Source organism: Tympanuchus pallidicinctus, unplaced genomic scaffold (genome assembly GCF_026119805.1).
Source record: "Tympanuchus pallidicinctus isolate F22 unplaced genomic scaffold, pur_lepc_1.0 scaffold3, whole genome shotgun sequence".
Classification (NCBI taxonomy): Eukaryota; Metazoa; Chordata; class Aves; order Galliformes; family Phasianidae; genus Tympanuchus; species Tympanuchus pallidicinctus.
Window position 1 is genome coordinate 34,302,191 of NW_026294747.1, and position 25,748 is coordinate 34,327,938.

A 25,748-nucleotide genomic window follows, 5' to 3' on the forward strand; every position below is an offset into this window, starting at 1 on the left:
GTTATAGAATTAACAAGGTTGTCTTCATCATAGTTGGATTTTGGGGAGGAAATGAGATGTAACTTTTGCTTCCTTTTGTCTTCTCACATAAGCCGCTGCCCAGAGGCTATGCCCTAGGCACACCATAGCCTAGAGCTTGATTAGCCTTTGGATACTACTGGATTGTAAATGATAGCTAAAATATTAATCCAAAAAGAAAACAAACAGATGAATGACTTGGTATAAATTGAGGGCTAATTCATATAGAATGAGTTTTTTTTTCAATGTAGAGCTACAAGGAGAGTTGACTGGTTTGGCAGAAATTTTGCTAGGAAGTGGTTTTGGTTTACAGCTCTGGTAGTTGCAAGGAATTGGAACCGGGCGTTCCTTGAAATGCAAATTTTTTTGCAAGGGGGTTTTGAACTAGGCCAGGCTTAGGTAGTCATTGGCATTTCCCACTCTTTTTGTGGAATTCTGTAATTAAGGGCCCATCAGTCTGGAGTGCCTGATCCGGGAAACAGAAAGCTCTTTCTTAAGTGGAAATATGCTTTCTTGACTCAGATCTACCCTCTGCATCTCATTCCGAGTTGTCAGGAGTGTCAAGTTTAGTTAATTGTATATTCCTGGTGAGTAAAAAAAACTGGAAAAACTCTTCTTTTTGGTTTACTTTTTTGTATTTTCTGAAGCTTGTTTTTTTTTTTTTTTTTGTTTTGTTTTGTTTTGGTTTGGTTTGGTTTGGTTTGGTTTGGTTTTTGTTTTTTTGGTTTTTTTTCTTGGACTCTAAGAAAGCCCTTGCAAAAACTGAATCAGTAACTTGAAAAATGTGAGTTATTATTGACTGGCAGGATTGATTTCAGCATAAACAATTGGATTGGTCTGAAGGGAAGATCTGAGCCACAGAAATGAAATTTCTGTTTTTTTCTTTTTCCTGTGTATGCATTTGATTGAGCTTTACCTCACTTAAAATAATGAAGAACTGCATGTTAAATTTTCTATGATGTCATGAATTATAATACTGAATCCAGTGCCATTAAATTGTAGCTTTTTTTGTTTCTTGTCAGCTACAACAATTTCAGCAGAGCACAGTCTGTGTGAAAGTAAAAATAAAATTCAGGGAGTAGCATCAAGGACTTCTGAGCTCAGGAAACTGAGTTTGGCAGTGCTAATTTGTATTAAAGTTGTTGTTGCATGACAGCAGGAAAAAGATTTAATGCTTGCCACCTGAATCAAGCCATGGAACATTGGTTTCTATAACTGCCATGAATTTGAATCAAGGCCAATATCTCTAAATTTGAAATAAACTGATACTCTGTCTTGAAAGAAGATACAGACCACTTATGTTACCGGAGGTATTTAGATAATGTATTTCAATTTAATTTTTAGCAGTATATATCTTTCAAAGTTTTAGGTGCCTTAGCACTAGCCTTTTTTGCCTCGTCTGTATTCCAGCAAATGTGCAGCCTTTCAGTCTTTTATTTATCAATGCCCAGTCTCAAGCTGGTACTGATTTGCACAAGACCACAGATCCTGATTTTACTGCTATCACTGCAAAGCCACTTCCCTTAATCTGAAACTTGTTTTTCTCTTTTATAAAACTGCATTAACAGGAGAAATCAGATTTCAAGCCAAGTGATCGTACTCTGAAGTTTTAAAGGTGTCAAATACAAAGCTTTGTACCTTGAGCCTAATGTAACAGTGTTGCCTTTACAATGCCATCGTGTGTTGCCACCTTTCTTTCTGAAGGATCCCCAGATTCTTTACAACCAAGGAAGACCAAGTGTAGGATTTCTTGGCTTCTTTTCAGAAACAGGTGTGAGTTAGAAAACTGGCTTTGAATCTCCGTGTAACCATTGCACATTTAACCACTGAAATTATTTAGCACTGAACAATTTGAATATTTACACAGTATCTGTAAACAGAACTTAAATGAAACAGACCCTTTAACTGCTAAATGTAAATTAAATTTTGAATATTCTTCTGTGGCTGAATGCACATGGTGGTTTGAAGTTTCAGGATTGGAGGTCTGAAGATTGAACACAGCTGCTTTATTCCTGCCTGTACCCTGTTACCAGCAGTTTCTGTTTTTCATTGGGTACAGAAGGTCCAGATAATTGATACATTACATTGGAATAACTTAATCCACCATTGTAATTCAGCAGTCTAGGTTGCAATCTAGCAGCTGTTTCATAGCACGTAAGAGCAATGCACAAAGATTTTGTAATGGAAGGGAAAAAGGTATGGTATGTATCTGAAAGTGCATGGGAAACTTGGAGAGGTAGAAGGCAGCTATTCCGCTAAAATTATTTGATGTCTTTGTTGTCATATAACATACTTTCTTGGGTTGCCTTTCATGTCTCTGATGGAGCCCTGAGGATATACTCCATTTCAGCCCTGTTTTTAACCTCTTGCTATGCTCAAAGACACAGCCTCCTTGGTGAGGAGGATGGGATTCTCTTCAGAGCCTATCAGTGCTGCTCCTTAATCGGCTGGAGTGGTGCTGACATGATAACAAGAGGTGCTAGTCTAACCCCAGGTTGTGCCCGCTTGGAAAGCTATAGAGAAGCTGGAAATATAACCCAGATCTGTGGCATGGTAATATAGAGCAGAGCATTACCTTTAGGCAAGCAGGCCTAGCTACAGTCCATAGTTGAAATTTAAAATGATTTAAAAAAATGCATTCAATTTGAAATGCCCCAAGGTTCCTATCATTTTGTGAAGCTGTATCTCTTTCAAAATATTATGAGCAACATTGAATTTTTGCTTATGGTGGATATGCTACAAGAATGAAGAATGATAAACTGTAGGGGTGACTAGTTGTGGAGGAATGTAAAGGAAAAGTCACGTTGTTGAGAGTTATTGCTGTTGTTGACGCGGCTACACAGCATTAGAGCAGAGGACAACTGTTATTATTGAGTTCATACCAAAGAACTCATGAAATGAAAACACATAGTTCATAATTTATGCATTTTTTTAAAAGTGTGTAGGAGGTAAACTTCCTTTTTGACATTGTCTTTCTGCTGAGCATGAAAGCTGTTCTGCAGTATTTGCTGTAGTTATACTCCTATATTTGTCTGGCAGTCTCTTCATGCTTGCTCTCTTTTGTGTATAGTGCTAGTGCATTCTCAATTGTAACACAATCACATATAGTATAATCTTATCAGAATATTGTACACAGAATTATCACTAAGTTTCATGGTATAGTGTGTTCTCTTCTAGTATCAAATTGCTGTGAAATAAGCTGTATTTATATATCAAGGTGAAATAAGCTTGTTAAGCATGTTAAGAAGATATGTCTTAATTTTTTTGTTGTTTTGTTGTGTTTTTTTTTTCCTTCATAGCAGCTCCAAATCAATTGTTAGGATGCATGCAGAAACACTACTCTGTTTACCTTCCTCTACTCAGTAATTCTGCCTGCATATGATAATCTTGCGTTATTTTCACATTTAAAACCCCTGCTTTCAGACTGTTTCTCTGAAGTATTTTAACATGCTTTCCTTCAAAAGCAGTCCCACTTTTTCCCCTTTCATACTTCAGTGCTCTTTAATAAGCAATATGGCACAGCGTTCATGGTGGACAACGGGCTAATATTGTGCTTTCAATAGATGCTGTTGCTGCTTTCTTAAAGTAAAGAGTTTTCTTCAAAAATCTATTATCATAAAGCATCTGATTGTCTTTCCTGGGATAATTTAATTTATTTTGTCATGTCAGAGGGAAGAAATAGTAATTAAAAGGGCGCTTTTCTTGACTGCCAGTGCCACAAGCTCAACCTGGAATTTGAAAGTCTAGCTGTGTTCTTTCTGGTTCATGAATCACCAACAATGAGGGCTCCACAGCTGGAACTCTGCTACCCATTTTGCTGATGCATGAGCCAGAAGAGGATTCAGTGTGCTCTGCCATAGCCAGTCTGATTCTTTAAAAGAGCAGTAAAGAGCAGCAAAATATTTATTCCTATTAATTTTTTTTTAATTTTGATTGCTCTCGGAGAATGTTATGTAAGATAGTATAGTTTTTAAAGAAATCTGTCAGTATTTCTCCTTTCAAGTGGTAGCAACAGTTTCATCTCTTCCTGTCATCAGCACTTCTGGAGAAATGATTTAAATTAATAGCTAGACTTTGCTAGACAGTTAAAAACCCACCGAGATCCTTTCCCTCCTCTCCACAGCACAAGATTTGAGTCCCTGTTCCAATTTACACATGGGAAGCCAATGCTGTCCCAAGTCCACCTTCTGGCAGTGCCTGCTCCAGAAGTATTTGTACAGAAAAGACAATAGAAAATAGGCCTCTCCTGTTTCACTTTCTGTGGGAAAAAAATTGTTCACCGTGACCGCTCAACCTCCCAGTTTCTCTATCTTAATGCATTTCTATCCAGTGAAGTTGCTTGTAGTTTCTTCACAAGAAACATTTGTTTAAGCTACAGGATTTTTCATATTGCACCCAAATAATATAGGTGTTGAAATAACCAACAAAACAAGGAAACAAAACGAAAACTCCTCCCAGGTAAATGCTGCAGGTTTTTGAGAACAACATGGAATTTGCCTACTTGAAACAAGACATGTTTTAGGCATGGGATATGTTAAAGGTAGTAAGTCTGCAGGAAATAGTGCTTGTGTCTATTGTAGGTGGTAAGGAAACATCCTTGTATTCTGCATATTATTTTATTGTATCTATACACACACTTTCATTCAGTCTTAACTGCATTGTTGTGACTGATATCTTAGTCCAGTAACTATATCCAATAACAACCTCAACAGGAAAGTGCCTATAAATCTGTACTTAGAGAATATATGCAGAAGTGCATATATGTTGTTTTGGTACTAACAATTGAGATAGCAGTTAGAACTTTGTAACGCAAACAGACAAAAAATGCATAACTAAACATATGATTATATATTTTTTACTTTTTTTACTGATAACAATTGACTTTCTCAGGTCCAATGCAATTTTTTTTTTATTTTATTTTATTTTTTTTAAGGCTGAGTTTAACATTCTAGCTACGTAGCCAGTTTTTTTAAACAAATATCATTTTTAAAAGTATTTGCTAAGTGTGTTCTCATTCTCTTGCAAATATGGCAATACTCTTTTCTTTCTCTCCCAGACTGAACATTTTCTGAGTCTCAAAATGGCAAGATCCAGCCTCTGGCTTATTAAAGCTCTTCTGTACTTGAATATGCCAGTTCTAAAGCTCAATGTCTTGAAGCTCTTTAGGGCCGGACTTGAAGTTTTTAACACCATTGGAAATTAAGAAGTTATGTTTCAAGATGTTGATGTTTATTTGTTTACTTAATTATTGCAGGTAGAATTATCCAAAATATATTTCCAGTAAAATGTCTTGAAACTTTCCAGTATTTTCAAATTAGTTTTTTGACATGCCTGCTGTAAGTGAGGTGGCGGTGAGGTAGAATGCTAGTACTATAGTATGTAATTATATAAAGGTTTTGTTAATTATAATTTCATCAATTATTTTGGGATAACTCCAAAGCTTTGCTCCTTTCAGGAGGAGTTCATGTCCTGTTTCTGAATCATTTTTTGGTGATTCTTCTTAGTAATTTTACCTTATTATTTCTTCCCTTTATATCTTATAACTTTGAGATAGCCCAAATAGTAAAGCTAGATTCATATTCTGTGAAGAGTACTGTTTCATGCAGTGAGAATTCAGCATGTTTGCAGAAACTAAAGCTGTCCTATGAAGTATTTCTTCTGTTGACAATTCTCCTTTTTTCTGTGGTTGATATTTTTTTCCCCTTGCTTAGATGGGAGTGATGATACACACACTGCAGCATAACACAAAGCTTGGTAACTGTGTGGAATTCTTGCCTTGCCAAGACTATAGTGTGGAAATGCAGGTCTTTGGGGTAGGTAGGATTTCATTTTCATGGAGTGCAGAACTGCATGTGGGAGGCATTTATGTTTTATACCTTGGCCAAATAGTGGACTTCTCTGTGATGCAAGCTATTAAGTTGGAGAGGCTTTGCTGTGTGGCTGCCCTGCAGTGCTGAAAGTAAGTTATGAATGCCGTACTGTTTAAGAGCAGAAAGGTTTGCCTGGAAGAGAGTGGTGTGCCTGGGCCCCCTCCTATTGAGAAGATGCCAGTCAGAAATGAAAACGTCTTTCATGAAACTATAGCGAACTTCCCTGTGATACAGTTCAATAATACAAGGAATTTTTAGTAAAAACCTGTAAAAATAAGTATAATATCTTAGAAGTTCCAAAGAGGTACTTGGCTTATAAGGGTCTATTTTAAGAGGTCATTGCAAAAAATATGTATGGTTATGACACATGGTTTTAGAAGTGACAGGATTGAGGGTTTAAGCAATTCCTCCCCCCACTCCTTCCCTTTGAGTTCTCCAGTTTCTTTTGCCTTTTGGTTACAACTACAAAAGATGTCTTCTGAGAAAAATGCTTTCTGCATGACATCAGAATAAAAGAATGTTCCACACTATTCAGCATGCTTAAAAGTATTGGTTCACTGAAATAACATTACATTTAAAATGAATACTGAACAGAAGGGCAGTTAAGGGAGAAAACAGAACAGATCATGTTTTTGCTAACTTTTATCTTCAAGAAACTGATTTATTGGACTTTTCTTTAAAATAACAAGGCTATATTGCATGGAGCACAGTAAAATAAAGAGAAGCCCCGTTTTGTTGTAATAGAATGCATGTAGCCATAGTAAATCTGAATCATGTGGAATCACAACATAAAATTGCATACATATAAGAGCTAAGGCATTATGGAGAGGAAAAAGCTGTAAGAAATGCATTCTGGTTGTGTTTTTTTTTTTAATATTTTTGGGCTTTGTCAGTTGTTACATTTTATTTTGTCTGACTTCAATTTATTTTCCTTTTAGTACTAATAACAAGAGTTAATTATTCACACAGTTCATGCATTTATAAAAATGTTTATTTTTCTTGAGCAACAACAAATGCATTATTGCTTGGACAGTAGACTTTACATTATTTTTACTTACATAAACTTTGTTTTTCACTGGCACCTGTAATAGGCAAAGAAAGAATTGGAAGAAAGTTAAAAATAATGAAAAGAAAAAGGTAACTTCAAAGCAAACGTCTAAACAATGTGTATATAATAAATGGCAGTGATACAAATAATTATTTTGAATTAAGAATCATATTGCTTATGAATGTAGGGATCTCACTGGCCAGAATCTGAAAATGTTAATTACTGCTAGCAGGGTTAATGGGTGCCCATTACAGATCAGTGGATCTCTTTTCTTGCAGGGGAGAACAGGAGGCTTAAGGTGCACTTCAGTTCATTGGTTAGAAGAACCAGACAGGTTATGGAACCAGATAGTAAATGACTTCATATATGACACTGCTGCATGGCTATGAGACTTTGTCTGGCTTTTTAGGACAGAACAAAAATCCATGCCCTGGCTGTGAGAGCGTATGGTAGCAGAAGCTAAAATCTGTGTTTCTTAAAATAAGCTGCACCTCTCTGACCTCAGCATGTTTTGGGTAGCAGCCTGGCTGAGCTGTGGAGAGGTGGACCCAGGTGTCCAGCAGCCTGAGTAATGATGGGGCAACCCCAAAGAAAGGGGGTTCAGAAATGCACATTTCCATGTGGCTAGATCTGTGCAGTAAGCATTTGTTAGAAGATCATATGTGTTGCTATAAATCTTGTGGAAAAAGGGAGGAGTAAGAGAGAAAAAAACTGCATGATAAGGACTGCTACAGTATTGCCAACTCTCATCTAATTATGAGTTCATGACATTATGTTTTACTTAAAACCCCCTGGCTTCGTGTGTTTGTACATCCCTTTTTGGCTATCTTTCATAAGGCTGAGAATCTTAAAGGCTCAAAACAAAAAGGTTGGCACCTTGAAATTTATTGTTATTTTTACTAATGTAATATTGTTATTATGCAGTTTGTGAGGTTTTTATTGCTGCAGTTGTCAGCCCTTCTACACTGGATATTATGTAGTGAACCTGCAACAATATCTCACACGAGATGAGCCAACACTCATTTTTGCAGGTTGCAGTCTGAGAAGCTTCACAGTGCATGGGAAGCAGAATAGAGGAAGGGGACATTCTATCCTCTGCAGCAAATCACACATGCACAGCAGAATATTTAGGATAGAAGAGTTTCACTGCCTGTTTTCTTTTTACAATCATGTATGAATAATGAATCTACATTTCTGATTGGTTTGTTTGGAGAGATACCAAGAATGAACTTGAGGTTAAAAAAAAAATAAAAATAGCAGTAATAAATAAATTTACATTGTTACTTTAAACTTAGCATTTTGGAAATAAATAGTGAAGTGGGGAGTATTGCACCATCAGGCAGACAGCAGGTGGGCCAAGCAGCAGGAGGGAAACGATAGTTTCTACACCTGCTTTGCACACTTAAAAAAAAAAAAAAAAAAAAAAAAAAAAAAAAAAAAAAAGAGGAAGAAAACTTAGCAATTTCTGCATGACACCTAATTTTATTCTGCTATTTCATTCCTATGTTTTCTTAGGTCATCTTAAATACCTGGGATGACATAATGTATAAATATATATATATATTTAATTTATCACTACAGTCCCTTTAGTATAGTTTGGTGCTAATATATTAACCCTACTTTTTTATGATATAGTTTTTGTTCCATATGTAAAATGGGAATAGTAGTAGTAGACTAAGTGCAGTAAGAGGCCAGTATCAATTCATGGCTTATCTGCAAACATAATTTATAGCTTATGGCTCTGTTACTTTAGAGATGGGGTCAGTAGGGAAAAAAACAACAACAGAAAAAAAGCATTAGTTTCCTTTTGCTCTCTTCCTTCTTTCTCTGCTGGTTCAGTAACCCTGAACTTCAATGAAGAGTTCACTATCTGGTCTAATTCCATCTGGAGTGCAAACAGCTGCTAGCATCAGAAAGCATATAAAATATTGGAGTGACAAAGTGGCTAAGACTGGCCCTAATTTTTTTGGTGCAACTAGTATTAGAGTGGGCAATAGCATCTGAGTTCTTGGCTGGGTGAGTTGTGCACTAGTATCACCTGTTAACTTGTAAAAGCAGGAGTGCCCAATGAAGTCGTTATTAGGACTATTGTGCTGAGCAAGTGTTGCAAATCAGCCAGATGGTACCAGTTGGTAGGGTTCTAAGTTGTTGGTTCCTAGAGCTGTTTTCAGAGAGATGGTTTGTCTGAAAAATGCATTTAGCATTGAAGTGTTTCTGGATTCTAGTTTTTGGGCCACTACAATTCATTTCAAGTGACTTTAGGTAAGTCCCTCCCCTCCTCCACCCTTTTTTTCTTTTGCCCATTCCCATTTCATTTTTGTGAAATCTTGCCTCATTGCCTAACACAGATTGTACAAACATTACTTGATGTGCAGTCCTTTGACCTTGTAAATTGTCTTAAAACATGCTACTGTAGTTTGTCTTATTACACTGAAATGATTTCTCACAATTTCTCTGCTACAGAATGTAGCACGTAAAGGGATTCTTAATTTGATGTTAGCACTGAGATGTATGGAGTGAGGGATATTGAATAAATTAGGAAGGGATGAGAATTCGCTGTCTAGTTTGTCTCCTGGTGACTGTGATTGAGAAAAGTCTATTTCTTCTTTCCCAAGATGGATAATATTTAAGATATCAATAAAACGTTTTTGAAATTTAAGCAGTTCATGCTATTTGATAAAATAATCTTAATGTGAGGAATTTTGCAGCATAAGGCTCTAATCCTTTAAATCAACATTCCAAGGTGCAGACTATAATTACAGTATGAGAAGTCAAATTTAAAAACAAAACCACAAATCAAAAATCTTCACAAAATTAAGCAGCATGATTAGTGATAAGAAAGGCAGGATTGAGTAATATGTGGTAGGAATTATTTCCTTGCTGTATTCATGAAATAACTTCTTTTTTTGTCAGTGGTAATTTCTATGTTAAAATTTTTACCTTTATTCAGGACCTTACATCCTTGTATTTGTTTATGGCTCTTTAAAAGCAGTACAGGTGCTGCTTTTCTATTCAATATTCTCATCATGAAAGGGGTGACAGACGGCTGAAGAACTTACTATAGCTGCAGATAGCCCTCAGTTGTCTGAGTGTGGTAATACTCTTTCCTTAGGAAACTTGTCTATTTCTTATTAGGGAAGTACAGAAACCTTTGGCTGACTATAAACCACAATTGACTTGAAATGAGAATTGTTTGATTGAATAGATAAGCTAGGTTCTGTATTCTTTAAATGGGAACTGCCATAGTTTATCTTCCAAACACGTGGACTATGCGTTACATACTCATTCAATGTGTGCATATTGGTGGAAGAGCCTGTTCTGCCCACAAAAATGTGGGTGTAGTTTAAGACTTTTCCCCTTTGCCCTATCACTGTTAGTTTACTGTATGTAAAAGATTGCTCCCAGAGAAGAGTAAAGGAAAGTCTTGTTTTGAAATACAAAAGTTGGGGAAGTGGTTTATTTTTTCTAGATTATTTTTCCTCAAAGAGTAATATATAATTGAATAGTTACAAAACTTTTGTTGCAGAATGTACAGTAGTGTGGCTAGAAGAGATGGATTACTGAAGAGAAGCTTCTAGGTTATTTGGTGCCTTTGCACTTCAGCAGGAAGAAATTTCCCTTTCCTTCTACTGTAGACTTTTTTGCAAACTGACAATCACTGTGCTTCAGAGTGAAGAAGGTGTTGCTGCCTTGGTTTCAGCTATTAATTGCCTGTGAAGTTTGAATCACTGAGCTAGCAGAAGATGAAGTCCTGTTTCTTCGCAGGTCAGTTGCAGTGCTGGTAGTCACAATGAAAGCTTCTGTAACCTGATCTGTGTAAGCAGACAGCTCTCACATGAGTTGGAAAAACAGGAAGTACTTTTATGCTTATTTATCTCTTTTAAGAGAGATCTGATCAAGTCAGTACTCTTGTGGTTCTGTTTATAGATGCAAGTTCTGTAACTATCTATAAATAAGATTGTCATATGCTATTGCACCTAAATATCAATTTGGGCATCTTGTTCCATAAATAAATATTTTTTTAGAACTTGTCTCATAACCTACACACATACACCTTCAATCTGTATTTTTCTTCTAGCTGTGGAATGTCAGTGATCTCTACCTTTTTGTAGAACTACGTATATGTATTTTTGTTGGCATTGTTTTAGCTGTTAAATTCAGTTTGTATACTACAAATACAAACAAACAAACAAAAAAACCTTAGTATTTTTAACACAGTACACATTTTTTAACGCATTCTAAATTTCTTTGGAAAAACAGTCCTAGTTCTAAGGTTGTGAATAATCAATCTATAGACCACTGGCCACTGCGGAGCCGCAAAGCTATTTGTTTAGATGGTTCTGTTCTTGGTTTTGTAGTACATCATCTTTGTAAATTCATCTGATAACTGGAAATCCTTGTGCAGTGTAGGTGCAGGGACTGATAATAAAGCTTTTTGTGTTTTTGTAACCAAGGCATCTGAGGAAAGATGGAGAAAGTAATTGCTTCTCTTTGGATTGCCATCAAAATACATGAGTCTAGCTGAAAGTGTGTGGTGTGCTAACACACTATCTGTGCTGTGCACTGAGGACTAAATGCTTTCTATATCACACAGTAGTAATGACAAGTAATTGGGGAGCTCTGCAGGATACAGAGAAAGTTCTAATTTGTATCTGCTAAAGACTGATGAAAAGACACATCGTTTCTTGCTTTCCTTTGATGCTGTGACCATGCCTGGTTTCCTTTGCCAGCACCATAGGTTTTCTGCTTGCCATAGGTCTGTAAAGCTACCCCTCTAAAAAGAAGGTTGCTCTTGATTCCTTTTTCTACAGCTTTCCCTTCCTTCTGGCTTTCAGCTCTATTTGTCTTTTGCCAATGCTGACAAATGCTGTTGTGGATACTGGGCTGCACTGGCTTGTTTGGTGGCAAGTACTATAGGATGATATCTTATACCCATAAGTATTGATGGAGGAGTGCTGAGGGATGGAAGAGGAAGTGCTTTTTCTCCATAATAACTTGTCAAACCCATCTTTATAGTATAGCATTATAGACATGTGTTGGTTGTATTAGTAGTAGCCTTCAAGCAAGAACAAAAGAAAAAAACCAACAACTTAGGCTTGCATTAGCTGTAAGTCAGTGAATAATTTCACTGACTACAGTGTGCTGTTCACCTACTTAAATATTAAGTGCTCTTCCAGGTTGGAGTCTATTAATAAACTTGCAATTTCTGTGTGTGTAGTTTGAGTATACAGAATACCCACGTAGTGAATTATTCCTTTGTGTTTGATAAAACTGAATAGTATTTTTGTATCTGTCTGCTATACTCTTTTTATAACATGTTAATGGCGTTCATCTTGTCTGTCTGTAGCATTTTTAATGTGCCCACCACCAAGGTATCTGCCTGTCTCTTTTGCAAAATAAATGCCTCTGAAGAGGAGATAGGAATGGTAATACATGTATAATTTTTTAAAGTTATTACTGAAAAATAGTGCCTTTCTTTCCTCGTATTCCTCCCCTTCCCTCCTATATTTATTTTTTCCTAGTGACAAAATCTGCAGCAGAAAGCACCGAGCAACAAGTTTATCAATTTGAGCAGGCCAACTGCACAACTAAATGTATGTGAAACTTAACAAATCCCTTGGGGAAGCTGACTGTAAGAATTTCCTAGTCTGTGTCGAGTTACTGAGGTGCGACATGTTGGATTGAACTTAATGCCTTAGGCAAGCACAGTCAAATAGAGAGAGTTTAAGATTTTGCTGTGTCCATGAAGGGATCTGCTGGTAGTTGTCTAAATTAAGCTTTCAGAACAGAATATAACACTATCATGAGCTCTTTCCCCTGAATATTTTGGCAGGTTGTTCTGGTTTATAAGAAATCCAAGTAGGATTTCCTTTGTGTAAGCCTCATCACAGATGCAAAAATATTGAAGGGTTATTCCTCTTACTAGAAACAGCAAAATGCTGGAACAGAAATTTTCCATTGCACTATGCTTTTTTTCTTTTTTTTTTTTTTTTCTTTCTTTTTTTTTTTTTTTTTTCTTTTTAAGTTGTAGCATGCAAGCCAAACCAAGGATCTGCCCCTTACATGGGAGCTAGCTACTGTGATGTGGTAACTGCTGCTTAGAATACAGGCACTGCACACCTGCCATGGTTTTTTTCACCACATCCTTTATTCTTGCTTGAGTTTTGTTGGGGGGAAAACTGATCCTGGTGGTCTGGCCTTAGTGACCTCTCTGACTCTGTAGAAGCACTGAAGAAGTCAGCAGCTTCTGAGTCGTGCTACAGGGTCTAAATGAGGTCTTCCAGTGGTTATGTAGATGTGAGAAGGCTGAGGGTCACCATGAAGTGAGGGAGAAGAGTAGCTGAAGTTGTTGCTATGTCTAGGACCTGGATAGAGCTGCTGTAGCTCACAGCCCACAGGAGTGACAAAGCAGAGGGGTTCCTCTTCAGCTCATCAGAAAAGGCTGAAATCTTAGATTTCTTTGTGTGTGCTGGTCTTGTTCTCTGCCCTTGTTCTCCAACTATTTTGTTGTCCTTTTAAATTAGGTGGGTAATTATTTGTTGTCCGATAGAATTTGGGAAGGATAATTAATCATGTACCTGTTGCTTGGGTTATTTGAAGGCAGTGTGGGGCTGAGGCATTACTGTATACTTATCAGCTCTGTTTTTGTTTTAGATATCAATAATCCTTTAGCTCTTTGCGGTGCCAGTACTGATCTTGATTTCAGCTGTAGAATGGGTCTATGCCCTTTACTCATTTGTTAACCCATTAGCTCTAGCAACTAGCTAGTCAAATATCATGGGACAGGAGAATGATGCTGATCTCTCCAGTGGGGTCATATGTTTATACTGAACCATTATTGTGTTTGTTTTTTTTTAGTTAAATGAAAAGAATTGTATAAAAAGTGTATTTTTCATGCTGTCCTAGAAAGCTGTTAGTCAGGTGTTTCTGAAAGACACTCATAGTACCTCAGAGTTCCTTGTTCCAGGGATGAATCACTGCTTCAAAAAATGCAAGAACAGGGATTTAGGAATATGAACAAGTGTATTTAATCTGTCTTCTTCTGCTTAGAGCAGACAGTAGTTTGTCAGTACAGTGACCATTCCCTAGAGCTAATTACTGTAATTCATTAGCAAAGCCTCACTTCCTGGCTGATTCGAGTTGATTAGTGGACACTTTGTTCTATCACTTTTTTTGACTGAGTGTTCAGTTAGATATCAGACTCCAAAGATGTAATAGATTTACATGTAGCACTTACACAGCAGGGAGAAATAATTGAAATCTAATGCAACCTGATGCTTTTCATGTAGCCTTTGGGACTTTGTGCAAGGATAATGGGAGCTTTTTAACTCCAAACAGAGAAACTCTCTTCCCTTTCTCGCAGGAGCTTTCCCTCTGAGCTCTGGGACCCTGCCTTGTGAGCTGATTATGGCTGATATCATTTGGAGAACATAACATAATTTATTTATGTATATAAAACTAATGACATTCTGTATATACTAATAACTAATAACATTGTAGAGGGTTGTAGATCTTCCTGTAGGAGAACAGGAGCTGTTTAAGTTGACTGTGGGACTGGTAACTATATGTTGACATGAGCCATTGTTTTTCAGATAAAGAAAAAAGTCACTTGTCTTTTACCACTGTGTGATTTGAGGATAAGCAGTTTTTATTTGCTTATGTATTTTAGTAGACCATGAACCTGTAAGTCCTGAGGCTATGAGAAAATTGCAGTTACATCAAAGAATGTACAAGTTGAAGTGAATTCTATATATGTGCAGACTTTTATCATGGTTTAATGAGTCTTCTCTTACCTGTAGACTTCAGGTTTGCCAGTCCATTTTTTCTGTGTTCAGACAAGCATTAGTCAGTTTGCCTGTCTATGGACAAATAAAGCCCATGATATATAGCACTATTTTAATATCTTGTTCAAGTTAATATGGATTACAGTCAAGATCTGCTCTTCATCATATTGTTGTCTGAGGACATAACACTTTGAATTTTTTTGTTCTATAACTTAGTTATAGAATTAGTTAAAAATATAGAGTAAGAGGTATGTTTTTGAAGACAAGCTTAACAAAAACATTCCTTTTCCATTCCATAGCGATACTTTGAGGAAGACATTAACAGAACTGGTTTTAAATATTGAACAAAGAATAGGATGCTTTGGTATAGGGAAGGAATTCTTTAACTTCACAAAAAAATCATAGAATCACCAAGTTTGGAAAGGGCCTCTGAGATATCCAGTTCAACTGTCCACTTATCATCAATATTTTCTACAAAACCATGTCACTCAGTGTGATGTATAAATGTTTCTTGAACACCTCCAGGGATGGTGACTCCTCCACCTCCCTGGGCAGCCTGTTCCAGTACCTGATCACTTTTCTGGAGAAGAAATTTTTCCTATGGTCCAACTTGAATCTCCCCTACCTCAACTTGAGGCCATTCCCTCTAGTCCTACTGCTGGTTCCAAGGCAAAAGAGACTGACCTCCAGTCTCCAAACTGACAAACTGACCTCTCTTCAGATAGTTGTAGAGTGCAATAAGGCTTCCCCTGAGCCTCCTCTTCTCTAGACTAAATGATCTCAGCACCCTCAGCTGTTCCTCATGAGGCATGTGCTCCAGATACCTCACCAGCTTCTTTGCCCTTCTCTGGACATGCTCCAGTGTCTCAATGTCTTTGTTGCAGGGAAGGGCCCAAAACTGAATTCAGTGCTCAAAGTGCAGTTCCATTGGTGTTGAGTATAGAGGGATGACCCTGCTACTGCTGCCTACACTATTTCTAATACAAACCAGGATGCCATTGGCCTTTTTGGCCACCTAGGCATATTACTGGGTCATGTTCAGCTGAGCATCAACCAATGCCCCAAGGTCAGTTTCCTCTACACAGTCTTCCAGACGCTCTGCTCCAAGCCTATAGTTTGGGGGTTGGACTGTTTCCTTGGTGTCCAGTCTATATGGTGCTTTGCCTTGGGCTTTCATTATTTACTACCTCAAGGATGATTGACTGTCAGATAACATTGTACTGTGAGTTACTGTATTCCAATAAAGCCTTGGCCTTTAATCTGGTTGCCAGATATCTGTTTTGTCTTGTAGTCCTGAGTAGCATCTGCAAAGTAACAAAAATTTTAAAGATTTATTTTCTTCTGGCATATAAGAACATTGTTCCCAATCAGTGTTTTTTCCCCCAAACAAGTATGCTTCTTCAAATACTTTTTTTTTTTTTTTTTTTGTACATATTATAAATTGCTGACTAGACTTACACAATTTAAGAGTTTTCTGACTAAAAAGAGAGGCTTTGCAATTTTGTTGAAAGAAGTTGACAGTGTTTTTTCTCTTCAAAGTAGATTTTGTTAGAAGAAGCTGACCAAAGTCCTTGGAAAAGCAAGTATTTCAGGACATTTTAACTAGGACATTAATTGTTCTAGGCTTTGAAGCTTTGTTTCTAGCAACAAAAGTAATTCTATAATGCAACAATATTCATATTTAGCTACTACTTAAGTTCTATGGGAAGCTGAGTAAAATATTTATCAGGGAGTATAGCAGTAGGACAAGGGGCAGTGGTTTCAATCTAAAAGAGGGTAGATTTAGATTAGATATTAAAAAGAAATTGTTTTCTGTGAAGGTAGCAAGGCACTGTTGCAGGGGAACAGGCTGCTCAGAGAAGCTGTGGATGTCCCACCCTGGTCTTGAACACTTCAGGAATGGATGAGACTTTGAGCAAGCAGATCTAGTAGAAGGTGCCCATGGCAGGGGGTTGGAACTAAGTTGTCTTTGACCTCCCTCCCTAACCATTGAATTGAATACAAAGATGGAAGGGCTTGGAGATTAGCAGGGCATGGCTCTGCCTTTTATCCACTGGTCAGTACATTTGGCCATCTTCTCAGTGATAAAGATGATGCTATACCCTGGACAGCTGGTATAACTACAGCTGTGGGAGGCATTGCTTCCAGATATTTGCAGTGTATCCTACCATTCTTTGTGGTATCCTGTATCTGTGCCATTATCAATTCTATTCTCTTAAAACTGACTAGACTTCTAATTTGTGAATATTAATAGTACTGGTAAATAGAAACTTCTGCTAAACTTAAGTGGTTCAAAAATTTGTGTAGCAGTGTTCTCTGTCTAACCTGGTGAGCAACTGAAATGGGCCTCTATTATTATGTTCCAGGTAATAGCATTGCTGCTAGTGGGGAGTAAGTACTAATTTATGATATAGATATTTCATAGTGAAAATTACTGTTTTTTCCAAGCACATTAGGTATTCAAAAGTTTAAATTGAATAACTTATGTAAATTCTTACAGATTTGGGATGTGCTATTTCTGAGAGTAGTGAAGGTGTAAAATATGAGCTTTTTCAATTGTGGGCTTAAGGTGGTTTTGAGTTCTTGATTGAACTGATGCAACTTTTAAAATTAGATATTCCAAATGAGAGTGATCACAAACTCTGTGGTAAGCTAAGCACTTCCATTCTTCACTACACAAGTCTGTCAGGAAACCAGTTTGCCAACACTAGAAAATAACCACAAAATATCATGTGAATATTAGAGAAATTAAGTTTCTGGAACACTGAAGTAAATGTTTCTCAAACGTTTTCTGCAGGCTGGGAGCAGAAATACATGCAAATAAATGGCTGGACGTGAAGAAATATAGTTTGGATGAGAATAACTAATTTTGAGCATTTTCTCAAATATGCTAAATTTCCAAGAATTTCTGCCCCTGTCTTGTCCTCCTTCCTTCCAAGTGAAATGCTTTATAAATTCATTATTTCCCCTCAATAATAACATAAACATCCACTGACACTGATGGGAATTGAACTGTACCTACTATTAGGTAAGTATCACCTCTTCTAGGGTCAAATTAGCTACATTAACATAAAACCATGGTTCCTAATTAAAAACAAACAAACCACTACTGAAATTCAGCGTACTGTGTATACTGTGTAGCCTTACAACTCACTCTTCCAGTTGCTTGGCCTTATTAACCTCTCTGTGGCATTTTCAAGGCCTCCAATTGGCTAGTTTTCAGATGTTGTTTTTAATTAATTTTGTGGTGTTCCTGGTTATCAGGTAGGAGTTTGTACTGCTTTCAGAGGATATAATGTCTCCCATTATTAAAGACAGCAGGTTTCAAGAAAGCACACTTCAGTGAACTCAGAGTCGGTATGCAGCTTTCAGCAGGAAGCAGATAGGTGCTGAACAGACATGAAGATAGCTGGCAGTTCTTTACAAAAACATTAACGAGGGGTTAAGCACTAACTTTGTTAGTACAAAGAATGAAATCTTAACACGGGTCTGGTTTGACTAAGTGTGACCTAAAACTTAAATGATGTTGCCAAACACTGAAATTGAGTTAGATTGTTATGGATGAGTACAGAAGAATGGTATGGAAAAACAGAGAGAAATTTTGAGAGAGGAACTTGGGTGCACAGTGAAAGGTATCAGTAACATGGAGTAGTCAGTGTACAGTCAGTGTAAGGTCTGGCTCTGTAGTTTAGACCTACTCTTTTTTATTTTTTTTTCCTTCCTACACTCTGCAGGTAGAAGAGAAACAAGATATGTGGTATGTCATGATTTTAATAAATGTATTTTAGTAAAAATCCTAGCTTTTGGTAAATATATTTTTTACATCAGATGTTCAGTGATGACGTCTGAGATGAAATTACCACAAAGTGGATGGGGATGATGATGACTGAAAGATTTCATAATCATATGGAAAACCTAGAATCTGAAGATAAGTGCCAAACTTATGTGCTACAATGAGTAACATAAGCGCAGTTTCATGTAGAAGAAGCTGGTGGGATGTCATCAGGATCTAGTGCTTGGCAACAGTGCCTGTGGCAGGTGGGATTGGACTTTGATCTTTGAGTTTCATTCTGACCAAAGACATTCTGTGACCTGTCTTCAGCCCAAAGCATTTTTTTATTTTATTTTATTTTATTTATAGTATGAAGAAATAAGAAATACGTTTATTTTGTTTGCAGTAGTTATTCAGAGCTACTTGCAGCAAAGAGAATCTTGTGAATACTTCAGATTGTAGGGCTGGAATTCAAAAATATATTGTTAAATTCAGGATATAAAATACACATAACTTGCAAACTCGAAATACTCTACTTAGATTATGCAAATGTTTCAAATTCTTGGAGAAAAGGTAATCTGGGGGAGAAAAGGCATACTGCGTTAATAGAAGTTGATAACGGGCTGAATATTAGGTTTATGTGCCGTGTTAATATAAAAGGAAACACTGAATCATCATTCCAAGAAGTGGAACAGGGATCTTCATTGTATATATGAGATATGGAAACCTTGCCCAAAGAATTGAAAGACCTTGAAGTAATTTGATCAAGGAAATATTAATAAGGTGCAACTGTCTTTAAAATACTGACTAGTGGTGTTCCACGTATTGCCTGGAGCAACCCTTTGTCTCAGTCATGCATCAGCATGTTCTATCATTGTAGAAGACCAAAAAACAATCTTTTTGGCACAAGTAATGGCAACATTTTCTGGATTTCATTTAGACTTGTTTCTCAGTCTGTATGAGTCAGATTGTGCCTTTTCTACTGATTTTAAAAAAACTTCAGTTATAAAAATTGTATGCATATGTTTTGTTCAACAGTGAATACAATTATTAATTGTACAGTGAATTGTACAGTTCAACAGTGAATACAAGTATTAAATTATTTATTGACATGTAGCCTACTGATAAACACTTACTGTTCATGATTCTTCACAAATATACCATCTTTATGTTGCAGTTCCAATAGAGTAATCACTTTCTTTATGTATATACTATGACATTGGCGTGTAATCAGTGTTAACTGTATGTGTATTAGAAGGATGTGTTTTAGGCGTGAGTTTGGTCTTTAATTTTGCACAAAGAAAAAGTCTATAAGGCTAGGCAGCAAAATACAATATATGAGTTAGAAGATGATTCCAGAGGATTGTTATATTGTTCCATGTTCTTCATGATGGTGATAGACATTGAAAGACAGCTTTTTCATATGAGCTTCTATGTGGTTACAAAGTATTTGTCTTGTTATGCACAGTCACTAAGGGTGAGTATTAACAGCATTGTTTTGATTTAGGTGTAAAAATCTTTCTAAATATTTCAGTTTTACCCAAGTTACAAATATTTTTTATTTGTTATGAGTTAGTTTTCTGTGTTATGCACTAGAAAAGACTAAATAAATCTCAGAACTACTAAATCATGAAATTAAAGTGTGGAAAAGACTGTTTAAATTATCTAGCCTTTCTGCTCGTGTACACTGAATCTCTACAATTTCTCCTAGTCTTTGGCTTTTTCTACAAGTCAAAAGAGAATAGAGTTCTGCCATTTACCCAGCAAGATTGTTCTGTGACCTAATACTTTCTGTTTTAAGGAAAAAATATGTTCCCATGATAAGTATGGCATTTCCTTAGTTAAATGTTATTGGTTGGGTTTTTTTTTTTTTTTTTTTTTTTTTTTTTTTTTTTTTTTTTGTTTGTTTGTTTGTTTTTTCTGCCTCTGGAAGACATTATTCTTTCTCCATTGTGGCCTTATACATGATTTCTATGGCTGCAAAGTCTATTCTTCAGAGGAAATACTGTCTGTATTACTGATAAAGATGTTGAAGAACACTGGTCCCAAGTAAATTTTACTTCATGGGATAACTAATGATAATTTGATCAAAAGATAGTAGCTGACTTTTCTTTGGATGCCATATTGTCCCAGTTAAGTGGATATGGAAGTTTCCCAGTTGCAGTTATGGCAAACTATGTAGCCCTTTGCAAATACAGCTTGATGTTCCTGTCTATCGACAGAAAATGTACGCATATTTGCCTAGACTGCTGTTATTTGTTGCATCTCCTAGGCTGACCACTGTGAGAAGACTAATCAAATTATACCTTCACATTACTAGAGAGTGCTTTGGATGTGCTAAGTAGGCAAAGGACATGCCTCTATTCCCTTACTGCCTTTATTTGACCTTTTTATGACATCCAGATAGCATACAATACCAGAATTTCTGTGGTTAAACTTTGGATGCCTTCGTATGCCAAAACAAAGTGGAAGTTGCAGACTGCAAATGTAGCAAGTTAACAAAAACATAGGCAGACTTCCTTGCAGTTTCAATTCTGAACCTCTGAGTGGGCTGATCATGGCATAGTTGTTGGCACATAAAGCAAAGTCTGTTCCTACTTTGTGTGAAAGATGTTTTTCTTGGTAAGGACAGTACTCAATGAATAAGTCTCTAAAAATCAAACTTTACCATTTGCTAAGCAACATAAGTGTTATAAGTAGTAAGAGACATCTTTTTGAAGGAAGTTGCATAATAGTGATCAGAAGAAAGTTAGGCACTACTGTTTGAAAAGACAGTTCACTGCATCTAATATATATATATTTGTTCAGTGTTAATGAAACTGATGCTTCTAGTTGTTATTTGAACATGTTAAGGGGAAAGCATAAAAGAATTTGAGCCACAAGCTTAGTGGTTCATAGAATAAAATCAAGTTTTGTAATTTGTCAGCATTCAAATTGAATGACCATTTTAGACTTGTGACTCTAGATTGCAGTCCTGCAATCAGACACCCACACTACCCCCTCTACTTCTGCAAAACCAGAGAAAAATAGACAGATTCAGAGAATGATGAGTGTCTTCATTAAAGATTAGGGCCTGAGCTGTTTTATTCATCGTTCTGATGTACTTCTGCCAGTATCTGGTATCAGAATTTGCCTTATCTTTCAAAATAGTCATCATTCTTTCATTTAAGTGGCACATTTAGTAAAACATAGAATGGTTTAGGTTGGAAGAGACTTTAACATCCTATGGGAAGATTTGCTGACCACTAGGTCAGGTTGCCTAGGACTCCACCCAATCTAACTTTGAATGTCTCCAGGGATGAGGCATTCACAACTTCTCTGGGCAGCCTGTTTCCCACCACCTTCTGAGTGAGGAATTTCCCCCTAATATCTAAACTAGATCTTTCCTTTTTTACTTTAAAGCTATTTTTCTTTGAGCTATCACTATTAGGTAGAGTAAAAATCCATCTCCCTGCTGCTTATAAGCTCTCCCTGGTTCCTGGAATGAGGTCTCTCTGGAGCCTTCTTTTCTGCAAAATAAGCAAGCCCAACTCATTCAACCTTTCTTCATGAGGGAGATGTTCCAGCCCTCTGATTACCTTTGTTGCCCTCCTCTGGATCCATTCTAATAGCTCTGTGTCATTCTTCTGCTGAAGATCCCAGGCATGGATACGGTATTCCAGGTGGCTTCTCAGAAAAGCAGAGTATATGAGGACAATCACTTCCCTCACCCTGATGGCCACCTCTCTTTTAATGCTGCCTGGGATACCACTGGCCTTCTGAGCTGCAAGAGCATGCTACGGCTCACATCTACCTTTTTGTCCATCAGGACTCCCAAGTCCTTCTCTGCAGAGCTACTCTCAAGGAGTTCTCCCCATCTGTATTCATATCTGGGATTGCTCCAACTTTTCAAGTCTGTCCAGATCTCTCTGGATGCTATCCCTTCTACTGCACCGCCTTACTTCCTTCAATTGCACCACACAGCATGATGTCATCAGCAAACTTGTCCACTGTCTGTATTACTGATAAAGATGTTGAAGAACACTGGTCCCAAGACAGACCTCTGGTGCACACCACTTGTGACTGATCTCCACCTGGATATAGAGCCATGTACCACCAACCTCTGGCTGTGACTGTCCTACCAATTGTTCATCCACCAAATATCTCAGCCTTCAAATCCATATTTCTCAAGAAAGATTATCTACATGGCAAATGGTTTCCTCAGCACCCCTCAGTGTGGAGTCCTCAGTTAGACTTTCTGCTATGTCATAGTGGCTTGGTCACCAGATGGATATACAGCAACCTAGAAACAAAAATATTTATTTATTTTTTTAGTAGAATGGACAACTTCTTATTTGCCTGGTAGCTGTTTTAGATGCTGTTCTTATGTATCTTTAACCATGTGGATAATTGCTGCAAAAGGTGAAGCTTAGTGGGGCAGTGAGATCAGAGCACTAAGTCAGGAAAACTCATGACTTACTTGCTGTGAGCTGGATTCTGGATGTTACAGCAACTGCAGCTTGCTGGCACTTTTCTCAACACAATCAGTTGTTAGATTTATTTTGAGAGGAATGGGTGATGTGAAAGGCAGTGCTGCCGTTGCTGATGGTTGTCATGTGTCATGGGAGATGGCTTGACACATCCCATTCTGTATGTCCAGCGCTGTATACAGGTTGTAACATGTTCAGTGGCCTCTCTGTGCATCATCAGTAAGAAAGAAGGGTTCCTGGTGCCTCTTTTGTGACACTCTACAATATTTAGAAGAATTGTAACTACAAGTCATGAGTAAAATGCAAGGGTGCACATTGCTCTAACAGGCACAGGTAGTTTCTTGTACTGTTTAATTAAAAACAAACAAAAAAAGCAACAGCATACAAGAAAAGAATACACACTGAAATTTGATTATTTATAATATGATAAAGATTAATACATTAAACCAGACACCACTGTATGTTCTGTTCAAAGAATTTTGAACTAAAAGTAAATTTGTTCTTCCTTCTGTAATGGAGTTGTCTTAAATTAGAGTCCAGTTAAGACCCAAGGAAAGAATTTACTAAATTTTTAAAAATGTTGTATGTTTGTTTTGTCTGTGCTATGTCAAATTTATGGGTTAAATTTATTTCTTAAAATATCAGTAAGTACTGATCTCTCCTCTTCCATGCTCCCCCATTTAAAAAAAAAAGATTTCTTTTAAAACACTAAGTGTTGAAGTCTTACTTGGAGATCTAGAGTGATCGTAATCATAGAATCAGTTGTTAGATTGTTTTGGCTTTATTTAGAAAGCATGTATTTTGTACTTGTTTTGGAAAAACAATTCTGATTTGAGCATCAAAGCCTGGGGCATTACTGAGCATATAAAGCACTATCTAACACTAACAGTGGCCATTCTGCAGATTGCTTCAGCAGCATTTAAAAATAATTGTGCAGAATACAGGACTGTAAACAAATAGTTCTTATTTGTTGAAAAATAAATTAAGTAAAATGAAAGATGCAAGAAAAATGTGTGGAGGTCATCCTGACCATGTCTGTGAAAAACCAGTGCCAGCACTGGTTTTTCAATCAGTGGGATTGCAGAAGTGTAATTTGAGTATACTTAAGAAGTTGAATAGATGAAGCCAATAATGTCCCAGTGGTCCTTTGAATTTGGCCCCATGAAATTAATTTCCACCTCAGCTTGTACACAGAATAAATTAATTCATACAGACCCAGTACTGCACTTCTATAATCTGTGTAATTGCTTGTTTATTCCAGCACCTGGTAGGTCGCTTTATCTCTGAACTTTTGTGCTCTGCAATATTAGCTTGTCTAAGGCTGTAAAATTAAAAGTTACTTAAGGATTTTATTGAGCTGAAACAATTGTGTTTTCCAGCCATAGAGGGTTTGTTTACTTAGCAGTGATTCCACCCCACCCAGTTGTAAGGCCAGCCCAAGCTGTTATCACACAATAGGACTTGGTGTTTGACCATAACTGCACGTCTCACTCAACAGGCAATCAGCATTTTAATTAGTGATTAAAGGAAAGTCATTGTACTCTAGCTGCTTTATCACAATAGCCTAATAATTTTGGGTTGAATAAATAGATAATGCAAAAGAGAAACCTTCCCTCATAATGTTGTTGTCATTAAGGGCTCTTTTACTCATTTGTGTGTGTATTAAAACACATGACATGAATAGAGGTAATTATAATTACTACAGGTTTTTTAGAAGATTAGCTGACATTTTTTCATTGTAAACCTTTTCCTTTATAATGCCACTCCAAAATGAATGCAATATTTAAAAGTTCAGATAAAGGTAAGTAGTGGTAGCTCTGTCTTACCAATGTGAATGGATGTGAATGATTGATTTGCTGTATGCATCGCTGGAATTAGGTAACTTGCATCATGACTGTGATGTACCACGTAATTGATGCAAGCCCTTTCATAGCATTCTGAGATTGAAATCAATATTTATTTGGAGTGCAACAAATGTAATAAGCAGCATTACTTTGTAAATGTTGCTCTAGTTCCATTTTCAGTTTGGTTTTGCAGATAGTTCAGAAGCAGCTGTTATATGTTTTGGTGTGGTTAAAGAATTAGTTGAGACGATACAAGTAAGTCATGGTAAAAAATCCAGTCTGAAGCTATAAAGCTATCAGTGCACAGAGTTATCATTCCTTTGTTTTTTAGTGATGAGATCAACATTTTATTCATAACTTTGTTTACTCACTTCTGCAAATACTGTTCATCAGAACTGTATGTAACTGAGCTTCGCTATGCTTTTATCTATACTAATAGCAAATGTCAGTTACTAAGACATGTAATAGCTAGACAATTAAGGAAACCTTCCAAAGGTGGTCGCTTGTTTGTTTGTTTGTTTGTTTGTTTTTTCCATAATAAACAGATTGGAACTACAGTACTCTTAAAGGTTGTTTTACAGCAGGGATGTGTCTTTGCCTGGAATGGCATAGTATTTTTTGTTGTTTGTTTAAATGATGATTTTGATTAAAATCACTCTAATTTTTAATATTGTTGGCAATTTCTAACCCCACAATTACAGGGTGTCTATATTCCTGATTATAGGAGCACTGTCAAAAGTATTATTTTAGGCACTTTGCAAACAATTTATACTCTCAGCTTTTATTTCCTAGAGCAAGAACTTCCAAATACAGTACTTGTTTTCAGTGGTACCTGCTTTAAGCTGTTGTGTTCAGGTATTAAGGATCAGAGAGCTGTGAGGGAAGGGAGTTTTCTCAGCCCCATTGCTTTGCTGCTTCTTTTTAAGGGTAAACACCCACTTCA

The 25,748-nt window shown here is 36.8% G+C and overlaps 1 protein-coding gene across 2 annotated transcripts in view; it reads left to right on the top strand.

Moving 5' to 3' along the window:
* The window catches only part of NPAS3 (neuronal PAS domain protein 3), a 596,309-nt gene that overhangs the window by 24,034 nt on the left and 546,527 nt on the right, over positions 1–25,748 (top strand). Inside the window, exon 1 of one of the 2 annotated variants that reach the window (XM_052693213.1) lies at positions 8,795–9,198. The exons of the other annotated variant lie outside the window; for it this stretch is intronic. Within the exon in view, the coding sequence (XP_052549173.1) occupies positions 9,128–9,198 (71 nt within the window). The 5' untranslated portion in view covers positions 8,795–9,127. Of the gene's footprint in view, positions 1–8,794; positions 9,199–25,748 lie in introns of those variants that run through there. 2 annotated transcript variants of the gene reach the window in all.